This window comes from Gossypium hirsutum, chromosome A06 (genome assembly GCF_007990345.1).
Source record: "Gossypium hirsutum isolate 1008001.06 chromosome A06, Gossypium_hirsutum_v2.1, whole genome shotgun sequence".
Classification (NCBI taxonomy): Eukaryota; Viridiplantae; Streptophyta; class Magnoliopsida; order Malvales; family Malvaceae; genus Gossypium; species Gossypium hirsutum.
The window spans coordinates 86,904,438-86,918,276 of NC_053429.1; the positions used below are offsets into that span (position 1 = coordinate 86,904,438).

General features: G+C 39.3%; 1 protein-coding gene across 1 annotated transcript; it reads left to right on the forward strand.

The window, feature by feature from the left end:
• Positions 1–2,316: 2,316 nt before the first annotated feature.
• LOC107917510 (protein RALF-like 19) lies at positions 2,317–2,664 on the forward strand. Its single transcript, XM_016846852.1, has one exon. It carries the CDS (start codon positions 2,317–2,319, stop codon positions 2,662–2,664), a length of 348 nt encoding a protein of 115 aa, XP_016702341.1.
• The last annotated feature ends 11,175 nt before the right edge of the window (positions 2,665–13,839 follow it).

Here is a 13,839-nt window from a genome sequence, read left to right on the forward strand (position 1 = left end):
CTGTCTGGTTTCAAGTTTGAATCCCAGGGTATGCGATAGGGAACATTCTTTTTCCTAAATGCTAGTATCTGATTAGAAGTTATTAGGAATTAAAATTTTTGTCATCTTCCATTCGTTCTTTATTTTTTTGTTATCATTGTTCTTTTATTTTTCCTTTTTCCTGCTTCCCTTTTCTTTTCTTTTGATTTTTTAATTTTCTTCTTCATTTTGATAACGGTCATAAGTATGTACGGGTCTAGACGAAGTCATGCGCTATTACTTGCATTGATCGAAAGGTTAGTAAGTAAGTTTCACTATTAATTCATTAAATTTTGGGGTTTATATTCTGAATTGGGCATCTCGAGTGTATTATGTAATCTATGATAATTAGTCACTTGGTTTCCTCTTAGGTGGGGGTGTCGGGAGTAGCAAACCCCAACTCAACAAATCGAGTAACCGTTGTTGACTTTCCGGTAAGTTTGATTTCATTGAAGGTTCATGTCCAAACCTTCGACATAAAGTATTCTGTGTAAAATGTATGTTATTGTTGATAAAGTTGGTTGATTAAGTTATTGAATGGTCGTTTTAGGCTTCGGATACTCTCCTCGTTGTTGTTGCCTTGAAATCTCTCCAAGTGCGTGCCGGAAACCTTAAATTTTGCAAGTTTTTGTTTTCGAAAATGTGGCTATCAGCGCCACATAGCCAGGCACACGGACGTGTGTCCAAGCCATGTGAGCCACACAACCATGTGCTTGGCCATAGGGTTGGCTGTGTAACTCATTGTTTACAATTTTGGGGTCACACGGGCATGTGTGGCCATATTAGTGCAGGGTTCACACGGACAACAGTCACAGGTGTGTGTCTGGGCCGTGTAACTCACTGTTTGTGGCTTGAGACCATACAGCCAGGGACACGGGCGTGTGCCTAGGCCATGTGAGTCATACGGGCAGGGACACGAGCATGTGTCCAGGCCCTGTAACTCACTATTTATGCTTTAAAACTATACGGGCAGAGGACATGGGCGTGTGACCAGGCCGTGTGGCATGTTATTGGGCCTCAAAACCCATTTTTGAGGTCGTGAATGTTGCTTAACACTGATACTGGCCTCCCCAATGTATGAAAGATTGAATTTGATTATATGAGAACTATCTAATACTTTGAGACTGGTGTGTGAATAATATAATTGTATGTGTACCATAATACTTATTATGATGTTGAAATGCCTTATCTATTTGTGAAACGATTTAGAATGACTGAATACATGCTATGGATGTTTGTACTCTTCATTTGCATAGGTTGAGATATTGTGAAGAAAGAAGTAATTTGTTTTGAATTAGTGGCTAAGCGTCAATGCATATAAATCTAATTCTGGCGTTTTGTCGCATTTCGATCTAGCAGCTAAGCTGCATCTTTGTAAAAGTGTCAAACGGACACTCTAAGGTGTGTAGGGTTGATTGGGCATTGAATGTCCTTAACAGTGTATTGGGATGGCCGAAGATGGTGCGTAATGGATGGGGGCAGAAATATTGCATCTAAATATGGTTTGTATCATATATGAAACTGAAAATTGGTTATATATATAACTAATCTATTCTGAATCTGAATTGAAATTACTTCTATAACGAATCTTTGAATTTAGAACTGTTTTATAAATGAGCTCTAGTTGAACAAACTTCTTTTACGCACTGAGTTCACAACTCATTTTGTTTTTGATTGGATTTTAGGTGGTACTCAAACTTGAATGGGACAGCGCTGCAGGAGCTCGGTCAAGCTTTTATCCTTCTTTGAATTACTACTAGTAGGAAATTCGCTGTGGTATTGTGATGTTTGGAAAGACTTTATACTTAGTTAATTGTTGTGTGGATATTATGTGATGAATGGTTCATTTTGACCGCATTATAAATGTGGTGTCCTTAGTGAGTTTAGGGTGTTACATCATCATTCAGTGGTGATGATTAAAATTTAACTACTAACAATGCACCAAATATTATTCATTTCTAGAACGCTTCCAAAATAAAAAAATCCTTGTTTGAGTTTTTCATTTCTTGCCAGCCATCCATTATATTTAGCAATTAAAGAGTGTTGAATAATTAACACGTTTCTTTAACATATCTATAACAAGCATCGGTCGGTTGAGAAACTAACTAAGTTTTATCTAATAATAACAAATACCCTAAAAGAAAAAGAATTGCACCCTCAAAATAGTAAATAAAATTAGCTTTAAATAGTAAAAAAAATTTAATCCGAAACCCATCTTGGTCCCTTTCCTTCTACTGGACAAGTTTAAACGATTCTCATACATTTATTTTCATTTTTGTCTTTTCTCTGGTTTTCGAAATGGGTTCCAAGGTCTGGCATATGTTCCTTCTCTTGGCCTTGGCAATGGTGGCTGAATGCACCAAATTTGACGAGGTCAACTCGGGTATTCACCATCGGGACAACAACAGTCGAGATTCGTGCATTGGCGAGCACTGTAACATTGAAGATGATATATTCATGGATTCTGAGACAAATATTCGACTACTTGCTGCAAGAAAATACATTTCATATGAAGCACTTAAGAAAAACAATGTCCCGTGCCTCCAACAAGGACGATCTTACTACGAATGTTCCACTGGGAAACCGGTCAACCCTTACACTCGTGGTTGCACTTACGCAACACGTTGCAGAAGGTACACTGCTTAATTAAAAATATATCCTATCACTGATAATCAAATTTGTAAACATATTATATATATATAAGGATATGGAGTTGTAAAGCATCCAATAGTTCTTACCTATATCTCCTTCGATTTCTTATTAATTTCTTTCTTGTTTAAAAAGTAATAAAGAAGAAGTAATCAATTATATTTTGGCTTTAATTTTGATCGAGTATATAAACTTATATTTGATAAATTTTGAATTCAAATATATATGTATCAATGTTTTACTGTATTAGATCAAGATATCTTTAAAATTAGCTGTGTAGTATACAATTATATATACACTCTCAATATATTAAATATAAATTCATATTTTATACGTGTCCATTAGGATTGGCTCATAGAGTATTAGGTCAGTCTAGATTGTACAACTAAGAGAGTTACTCTAAGAACAAATGAGAATGACGAGGTGGTCATGGTTGGTGAGCATCGAGATTACATCTCCAATGTAATCTCCTCTTTTGTAGTAGATAAGTTAACCTGAAAGGGGTGTGAGGCATACCTTTCATAAGTATTCAATTATGTTCCTGCAAATTTTTTTGTGGGAGATATCCACACTGTGAGGGAATTTTTGGATGCTTTTCCTGAGGAATTGCCTAGGGTACCGAGTTGGAATTCGGTACTAATCTGTTACCAGGTACAACTCTGATGTCCATTGCACCCTGTCGCATGGCACTGAAGGAGCTGACTGATCTAAAAGCGTAGCTTTAAGAACTTCTTAACAACTTGTTGATAATTAAGAATAAGTACCCATTATCGATGATTGACAACGTGTTCGACCAGTTTCGAGGAGCATCCGTCTTCTACAAAATCGATCTACACATTGGTTACCATCAACTCAAAGTCAAAGAGACTGATGTGTACAAAACTACCTTCAGGACTTGTTACGAACGTTACGAGTTCCTAGTGATGCCTTTCAATTTGATAAATGCCCTGGCGGCATTTATGGATTTAATGAATCGAGTGTTTCAATTGTACTTGGGCCAATTTGTAGTGGTTTTTATCGATGATATCCTTATCTACTCTAAAACTGAAATTGAGCATGATAATCATCTTTGCAGTGTGCTCCAGATACTCTGAGAAAAATAGTTGTATGGTAAGTTCAGTAAGTGCGAGTTTTGGTTACAGGAAGTCGCTTTTCTAGGTGTTGTGGTAATCGTGGAAGGGATCCGAGTCGATCCTAAGAAAATAAACGATATTGTTGAGTGGAAACAACTGAAAAATTTATGACCTTCGTAGCTTCTTGGGTTTAGCCGGTTACTACCAAAGGTTTATTGAAAGGATTTTTTTCTAATTGTGCCACCTCTGACGAACATGCTATGTAAGGATGCTCCGTTCGTGTAGTCTGAGGCACAACAGTCTTGTTTCGATAAGCTCAATTTCATTCTAACACAAGCTCCTGTCTTAGTTCAACCAGAATCAGATTGGGAGTTTGTGGTATACGGTGATGCATCACATGTTGGGTTAGGATGTGTTCTGATGCAAGACGGTAAAGTGGTTGCTTATACACCGGCACAGCTTAAGACACACGAGGGTAACTACCCTACTCATGATCTTGAGCTGCTTGCGGTAGTGTTTGCTCTGAAGATCAGTAGACATTACCTGCATGGTGAACGGTGTATTATTTACACTGATTACTAGAGTCTCAAATATCTATTAACTCAAAAAGAGTTAAATCTTCGGCAATGCAGGTGAGTTGAATTACTTAAAGATTATGATTGCGCGATAAAGTACCATCCGCGTAAGGCTAATGTGGTAGCTGATGCCCTTAGCAGTAGAGTGGTGACCAATCTAAGAGCAACGTTAGTTCGTCTGAGTTTAGTTGAGGATATGGGCTATTAGCGGAAGTACGGATTAAACTGACTTGGATTGAGTAATGATAAATCCTTATTTCAGTGATTGTAACATGTTAGTTCAAACGAGATTTCTGATTTTAGCTTGAATAATGATGATGTGTTATGTTTTAAAGGTCGGATTTGCGTAGCTACTGATAAAGAGTTGAGACAGTTGATTTTACAGGAAGCACATAGTAGTCCTTATGCTATGCATCCTAGTAGGAACAAAATGTATCGGGACCTCCTAGAACGTGTTTGTGTCCCATTGTCTAACGTACCAAAAGGTTACGGCCGAACACTAATTACCTTCTGGCCCGCTTCAACCAGTTAAAATTCCTCAGTGGGAATGGGTAACAATGGATTTTGTTAACGGGTTGCCTTTAACCCTCACCTAGAAAGATCGATTTGGTTCATTGTTGATCGATTGACCAAATCTGCCCACTTCATACCCATACGTACATATTACTACCTACAGAAGCTAGCTAAATTATACATCGCTGAAATTGTGAGATTACACGGAATCCCAGTTTCAATCATCTCTGATAGAGATCTGCAATTGACATCTCGGTTCTGAAAGAAACTCCATGAGGCCTTAGGCACCTAACTTAATTTCAGCACTGCATATCACCCACAAATCGATGGACAATCTGAATAAGTTATTCAGATCCTAGAAGATATGCTTCTAAGTTGTGTGATAGACTCCAGGGGTAGTTGGGAGGAGTACTTTGTAACACTCCTTACCCAAGTCCGAGACCAGAGTTGGGCACAAGGCGTTACCTGACTTAAACACATGCATTCAATCTTTTCTAAAATGTAAAAACTAGGCAAATTAAAACTTTCCTTTCATAGACTGTTGATTCCTAATATGGGCGTACGAGGCCCAAATCATACTTTGGAAATGGCCTGGGATTAATTTGATAGCTTATAAAAACTTTGGGAAATGTCACTTGAAATAGGGCACACGCCCGTGTGGCCTTGTTGACCTGGCCATGCCAAAGGCCCATGTGGTTCACACGGCCTAAACACAAGGGGACACACCCGTGTCCCAAGCCCGTATGAATTAAATTCCAAATTTGAACCTACAGAGGTCTTCACACGGCCTAACACATGCTTGTGCCTATTGCCCTTGTCCCTCACACGGCAATGACACCCCCTGTGTCTGGCCTGTGTCTAAAAACCTTGACATTCTATTTCTGATGTCAGCAACCAAATAGAGGCACACGACCAAGGCACACACCCGTGGCCATAGTCCGTGTCCTCCACCCAGCTAAGACACACAGTAGTGTCTCTTCCCTTGTGTTTACTACCATGCATACTGACTTGCAAATTCGAGGTGCAGGGGACACACAATTGAACAACACGCCCATAGGACTGACCGTGTGTCTACCCGGGTGGACAAAAAAAGGCTATCTACCAAGACTTTTTGCCACCCTGAAACACAATATAACGCCCTCCATCATACCAAAGTCTTACGTAACATGGTTTCTAAACCAAACAACCTTAACTAAGGCCTATACACATTTCACATATGCTTGAACAAACAATTTATGCACTTTGCTATCCATACGCTAAAATTCACATGTTTAACCATATTCATATAACAACTTTCAATATTGGCCATTTTGATGGCCTTATATAGAATGAGTCAAATACTAAAGAAAGCCAACACATTTGGCCCCAAAACATTGTGACACTAAAACAAGATTAAAAGATCCTATACATGCCATAGTCAAAATGAAGGAACCAACTATACCAAGGGCTTCAAATGATAGTGTGACTAGCTTCTCCGACGTAAGACGATGATCCACGAGCTACTTTGGCGACACTATGAGAAAATGGAAAGGAAATGGGGTAAGCATAAAGCTTAGTAAATTGCATGTAAATAAACATCAACTAATTATTATACCACAATATGCTCATAACAATTTCATAGCCTGTTCTTGAATACAATAATTAAACATAAACACAACTTACTCATCACCATCCAATACAATTCATATAGCATGTACTAAGTCCACATCTCATACATTTCAACTAGGTACCTGTACCACTCACCACATGGTCATAACTTTTCTCCTTTTGATATATTTGAGGAATCTTCCGTTGAACTATTTGGAATATTACGGGATACTCAATAACCCCAAACATGGGATAAGATGCCGACTCTATGTCCTAGACATGGTCTTACACTGGCTAGTACATTAAAGTCAATGTCGTGTCCCAAACAGGTCTTACACTGACTTTTATATATTGAGGTGATGCCATGTCCCAGATAGGTCTTACACTGGCACTCATCAATCGGTGTCGAAGCCATGTCCCAGATAGGTCTTACATAGACACACAACAAGCTAGGCCATCTCCCAGATAGGTCTTACACTAGCTTGTATATCCCGAGGCCGATGCATGTCCCAGACATGTCTTACACTAGCTCTCGTTTCAATGTCGATGCATTTCCCAGACATGTCTTACACTGGCTCCCATAATGTGGCCGATGCATGTCCCAGACATGTCTTATACTGGCTCACATACCACCCGATGTCATGGTACGAAAATCCAAGTCTATTCCAAATGTTCAATCAGAAGTCTTTACTACATTATTTTCTTGACATGCGTTCTCATAATCACGATCAAACAACTTATGCAATATATCCAAGTCTATTCCAAATGTCCAATCAAAAGTCTTTACACATTATTTTCTTAACATGCATTCTCATAATCACGATCAAACAACTTATGCAATATCAATTCATTCATACATCGTAGCAATATAGTAGCATTATTAACATACAACTTACCTCGGATTACAAAATATAAGCGATAACATGATTTACTCTATTTTCCTGGCTTTCCCCCGGTCCAAGTCCGATTTTCGTCTTTCTTGGTCTAAGAGATAAAAATTCCCTCATTTAATCACCATATTAACAAAATCATCGACAATATATAATTTGGCAAAATTGACCATTTTGGCCTTAAACTTTCACAAAAATTACAATTTTTCCATTGGGCTCATAAATCGATTTTTATCAAATTTCTTCAAGTCTTAAGCCTAGCTAAACCCTTTTTACTCTTATAGTGACCCAAAATTTCGATTATTTCACCACATTACTATCTATTTTACAATCTTTACAAAATGGTCATATTAGGGTTTTCATGAGAAGTTCTTTCACAAAAGTTGTTTATTTCACAAATAAGACTCATTTTCTTCCATAAAAACTCAACAAACATCATAAATCCTTTCATGGCAAATCCCTAGACTATCAACCATTTTGCAAAATGGTCTTCCATTAGCTAGCTCATGGCATAAAGGTTCCAAAAGTACAAAAATTATCAAAATTAGGCATCTTAAACTCTTACTTGCAAGAGGATAACCTAGCTGAAATTTTAAAGCTCCAAAACCCTTCCCTTTGCTGAAAATTTTGGTGGTCGTGAAGAAGATGAGAAGGTAATATCATCTTCCCTTTATTTTATTTCAATTTTAATCAATTTAGCTACCTACTCACCTAATATTTAACAATTTGACCTCTCTTGTCTCCTATGGCTGGTCATGCCTCTCTAAAGGGTCTAATTGCTCTTTAAAGACCTCTAATTATGGTTCTCTAGCTATGTGGTACATCTATCACGTAAAATGGAACTTTTACCCCTTATGCGATTTAGTTTTTTTTCAAAATAAAGCTCACAAATGCTAAAATTACCTCACCAAATTTTTCATGCGCTAATATAATCATGTATAACATCAAAATAATAATAAAAAAAATTCTCTAACTTTGGATTTGTGGTCTCAAAACCACTATTTTGACTAAGCCCAAAACTAGGCTATTATAATTCTCCCCACTTAGGGATTTTCGTCCCCAAAAATCTTACCGGTGAATAGATTCGGGTATTGGTCTCTCTTGGTCTCCTCGAGTTCCCATATGGCTTCCTCGACTCCATTTCTATGCCACAAAACTTTCACGAATGCTATGCTTTTATTCCTCAATTATTTGACCTTCCGAGCCAAAATCTTAACCGGCTATTCGCTATAAGTCATATCCGGCCTTATTTCAATTTCATCCGGTGAAATCACGTGTAAGGGGTCATATCAGTAGTGACTCAACATCGATATATGGAACACATCATGAATTTTCTCTAACTCATGAGGCAAGGCTAATCGGTATGCTACCGGTCCAACTCTCTCGATCAACTCATAAGGTCCAATAAACTGCAGACTTAATTTACCTTTCCTACCGAATCGAAGGACTTTCTTCCACGGAGACACTTTCAAAAACATCTTATAACCAACTTGAAATTCGATTTCTTTTCGTGTCAAATCCGCGTAGGATTTTTGTCTATTCAAAGCAATTTTCAAACAGTTGCGAGTCACCCTAACCTTCTCTTCAGTTTCTTTGGCTAAGTCAACCTCATGAATCTGATTTTCTCTAAGTTTAGTCAAATATAAGGGCGTTCGACACTTACGCCCATACAAAGCCTCAAAAAGGCACCATTTTCAAACTTAACTGATAACTATTATTGTAGGCAAACTCTACCAATGATCAGTACTTTTTCCAACTGCCTTGAAACTTGAGAACACAACACCGCAACATGTTTTCTAAGATCTAAATCACTCTTTCTGATTGACCGTCGGTTTGCGGGTGAAATGTCGTACCAAAATTCAGTTTTGATCCCAGTGCCTCTTGCAACTTCTTCCAAAACCATGAGGTAAACCTTGAATCTCTATCCAAAATAATCGACAAGGGTACTCCATGGAGTCTGACGATCTCGAAAACATACAATTCAGCCAATTTCTCAAGGGAATAGTCAGTATGCATTGGTATAAAATGTACTGACTTTGTTAATCTATCAACAACGACCCAAACAGAATCCTTTTTATCTGGCATCAAAGGCAACCTTGACATAAAATCCATGGTTACACAGTCCTATTTCCATTCGGGAACCATCACAGATTGAAGTAAACCTGAAGGTACTTGGTTTTCAGCTTTCACTTGTTCACAAACTAGACACTTGGAAACAAATTATGAAATGTCTCTTTTCATTCCCAGCCACCAGTACATTTTTTTCAAGTCATCATACATTTTCACACTACCCGGATAGATAGACAAGCAACCACTATGTGCTTCCCATAGAATCTTCTGAGTAAGCTTATTGTCCTTAGGCACACAAATCCTATCTCAGTACATCATACAACTGTTGGTACCAATACGAAATTTCGATCCATTTCCCGTCTTGCACTGAGCTATCTTAGCTTGCAAATTCTTATCACTTTCTGGGCCTCAAAAATATCTTGAAAGAACATAGATTTCGCTCTCATCTTAGCTAGAATCGAACCATCATCAGTCATAATCAATTGAGTGTTCATAGTCTTCAAGGCTAACAATGATTTCCTACTCAATGCATCGACGACTACATTCGCCTTCCCAGGGTGATAGTCAATCACCAACTCATAATCCTTTATCAACTCCAACCATCTTATTGTCGTAGATTCAACTCCTTTTGAGTCATCAAATACTTTAAACTCTTATGGTCAGTAAATACCTAACATCTCTCGCCATACAAATGGTGTCTCCAAATTTTTAATGCGAACACAATGACGGCCAACTCTAAATCGTGCGTAGGGTAGTTTTTCTCATGTGGCTTCAGTTGTCTCGAAGTGTATGCTATCACTTTGCCTTCTTGTATGAGCATGCACCCTAATTCATTCAAGGATGCGTCACTATACACCACAAATTCTTTTTCCGATTCTGGTTGCACTAAAACTTGGGCTTCAGTAACAAAGCTTTTAACTTTTCAAAACTCTATTGGCACTTTTCTGTCCATTCGAACTTGACCTCTTTTTATAGTAATCTCGTCATCGAAGTAGCTATCATGGAGAACCCTTTAACAAACCCTCTGTAGTAGTCCGCTAGGCCCAAAAGGCTTCTAATCTCTGACACATTTCTTGGTGGTTTCCTGTCAATAACGGCTGATACCTTACTAGGGTCTACTCTAATTCCATGTGTCCTAAGAATCCAACCTCTCAGAGCCAAAACTCACTTTTACTAAACTTGGCATACAACTGGTTATCCCTCAAGGCTTGTAAAAAAGTTCTCAATTGTTTCGCATGTTCACTCGCATCTCGAGAATAAATAAAAATATCATCGATAAAAACCACTACAAACTTATCCAAATACAACCAAAAAAATGCGGTCCATCAAGTCTATAAATACTACAAGGACATTTGTTAAACCGAAGGGCATGACAAGGAACTCATAGTGCCCATACCTTGTCCTAAATGCGCTTTTCGGTACATCTTGCTCCTTTACTCTGAGCTAGTAATAACCGGACCTCAAGTCTATCTTGGAAAACATGGTGGCTCCTTTCAATTGGTCAAACAAATAGTCGATCCTTGGCAAGGGGGACTTGTTCTTCACTGTCACTTTGTTGAGTTGTCTGTAATCTATACATAACCTCATCGACCCGTCTTTCTTTTTCAAAAAGAGTACCGGATCACCCTACGAAGAATAGCTCGGTCTCGCAAAACCTTTATCCGTTACCTCTTATAACTGGACTTTCAATTCTTTTAACTTCGTTGGAGCCATCCTATATGGAGCAATCGAGATGGGTGTCATACTGGGGACTAACTATCCCGAATTCCCTCACTGGAGGCAATCCGGGTAATTCCTCCGGAAACACATCTGAGAACTCACATAACAGTGGTACTGACTCGATCTTCAATTCATATGCTTGAGTATTCAATACAAAAGTGAGATAAGCTTCATATCCTTTTCTCAAATATCTCACTGCCGACATGGACGAAGTCACCACAGGTAAGTTATTTGCTCGACCCGATTCAAATCGAAGAACATCCCTACTTTCACACTTCAACTCAATAACTTTTCTCCCACAGTCTACCACAACACCATGAGAAGTTAACCAATCCATCCAAAGGATTACATCAAATTCATTAAATGACAATAACATCAAGTTAGCCAGAAAATGATGACATCTAGTTGTCAAAGGACAATTTCTACATACTTGGTCAACTAGTACATGCTTGCTTAAGGGTTGGACATTTTTACCAAAAATTTAATGTACTCAACTAGCATGTTTATACGGGGTATCAATTCCATACAAATATAAGAATGGGTAGACCCTGGGTCAATCAAAGCAACGACAGATATATCATGGATAGAAAAGGTACCCGTGATCACATCGGGAGACTCTGCCTCTTCACGGGTGCGTATAGCGTAAATCCTTGCAGGCGCTCTGCCCTCGGACCTCACAGTAGAATCTCTAGGTGTACCTCGACTGCCAGCCCCACGTCCCATGTTCCTCTGAGGCCTACCCTTCGAAGGAGTACTGCACGCCTTCATCTCTTGCTCTTCGTTCTTCTTATCTATCTCAGGGCAGTTTCGATTAAAGTGGTCTAGTGAGCCGCACCTGAAGCAACCTCCATCATTTCCTCGACACTCACCAAAATGTCGTCTGGCACATTGTGGACACTATGGTCTATTCGGTCGAGTACTACCCATGCTTGCCACAGAAGTGGTTTGAGCTTTAGACGTCGTGTACTATTTGTGCTTGTTTCTGCTCGAGAACCCTACCGACATATTTGATCGGGTAGTAAACTCTCTTGATTTCTTAGATGAGGTTTGTTGTGATTTCCCCATCTATCTTTTCCTTGAGTCGGAGACTCGATGTCATCTTTTCTCTTCTCTTTGGTTAATTCTTCGGCCTTGCAAGCTCTCTCAACAAGTACTACAAACTCCCTCAACTCTAAAATGCCAACTAATATGCGGATGTCTTCGTTTAATCCATCTTCAAACCTTTTACACATCGTGGCTTCAGTGGAAACGCACTCCCGTGCATATTTGTTGAGTCTCACAAACTCACCCTCATACTCTATCACTGTCATACGACCTTACTTCAGTTCGAGGAACTCTTTCCTTCTTTGATCGATGAACCTCTGACTAATGTACTTCTTTCGGAATTCTTCCTGGAATAATCCCCAAGTTACTCGCTCTCTTGGTACGACTGACATGAGAGTGTTCCACCATTGGTAGACTGAATCTTGTAGAAGTGACACTACACACTTCATACACTTCTCCGGGGTGCATGATAATTCGTCAAATACCCTGATGGTATTTTCCAACCAAAACTCAGACCTCTTTGGGTCATCGTCGATATTTTCCTGAAATTCTTTAGCCACGTGTCTTCTAATTCTATCCAGTGGAGGTTTCTCTCCTAGCCATTTCTGCTCCTTGAGGAGCTATAGGGATGGGTTGATGAATTAGAGGAGGTGGGGAAGGTGGAGTATTCGGATTTGCATTAATAAACTCCAAGTACCCAGCATCCATAATAGAGTTAAGCTTTTCTAGCCCATCCGCCCTAACTTCTACTATCAACTATCATAGTCTCTTCAGCGAGAGCCTACACATTACTTTCCACGTCATCTGTCGTAGCCACATCATCCACCGTAGCCACGTCAGGATCCATTTACTATATATATAAAAACACAATTCATCTCGTCAGGAGTCGTCACACTATCAATATACAATTATAGCATGTATAGCTAGACTCATACTTACGCTAGGTTAGTCCTAGAATCGACTAAACCATAGATCTGATACTACTAAATGTAACACTCTTTACCCAAGTCCGAGATCGGAGCTGGGCACAAGGCGTTACCTGACTTAAACGCATGCATTCAATCTTTTCTGAAATGTAAAAACTGGTTAAATTAAAACTTTCCTTTCATAGTTTGTTGATTCCTAATATAGGCCTACGAGGTCCAAATCATACTTTGGAAATGGTCTGAGATTAATTTGATCACTTATGAAAACTTTGGAAAATGTCACTTGAAACAGGGCAAACACCCGTGTGGAAGGGCAACATGCCCGTGTGGCCCTGTTGACCTGGCCGTGGCAATAGCTCGTGTGGTTCACACAGCCTAAGCATAAGGGGACACACCCTTTTCCTGAGCCCGTGTGAATTAAATTCCAAATTTAAACCTACAGGGGTTTTCACACAGCCTGACACACTCGTTTCCATTGCCTGTGTCCCTCATACTACCATGACATGCCATGTCTTAACCTGTGTCCAAAAACCTTAACATTCTGTTTCTGACGTCAACAACCAAATAGAGGCACACGGCCAAGGTACACGCCCTTGGCCAGAGACTGTGTCCTCCACACAGCTGAGACACACGGCCATGTCTCTATCCGTGTGTTTACTACCATGCATACTGACTTGCAATTTTGAGGTGCAAGGGACACACGGTTGAATAACACGCCTATAGGACTGACCATGTGTCACACACGGCCTAGACACAAGGCCGTGTGTCTACCCGT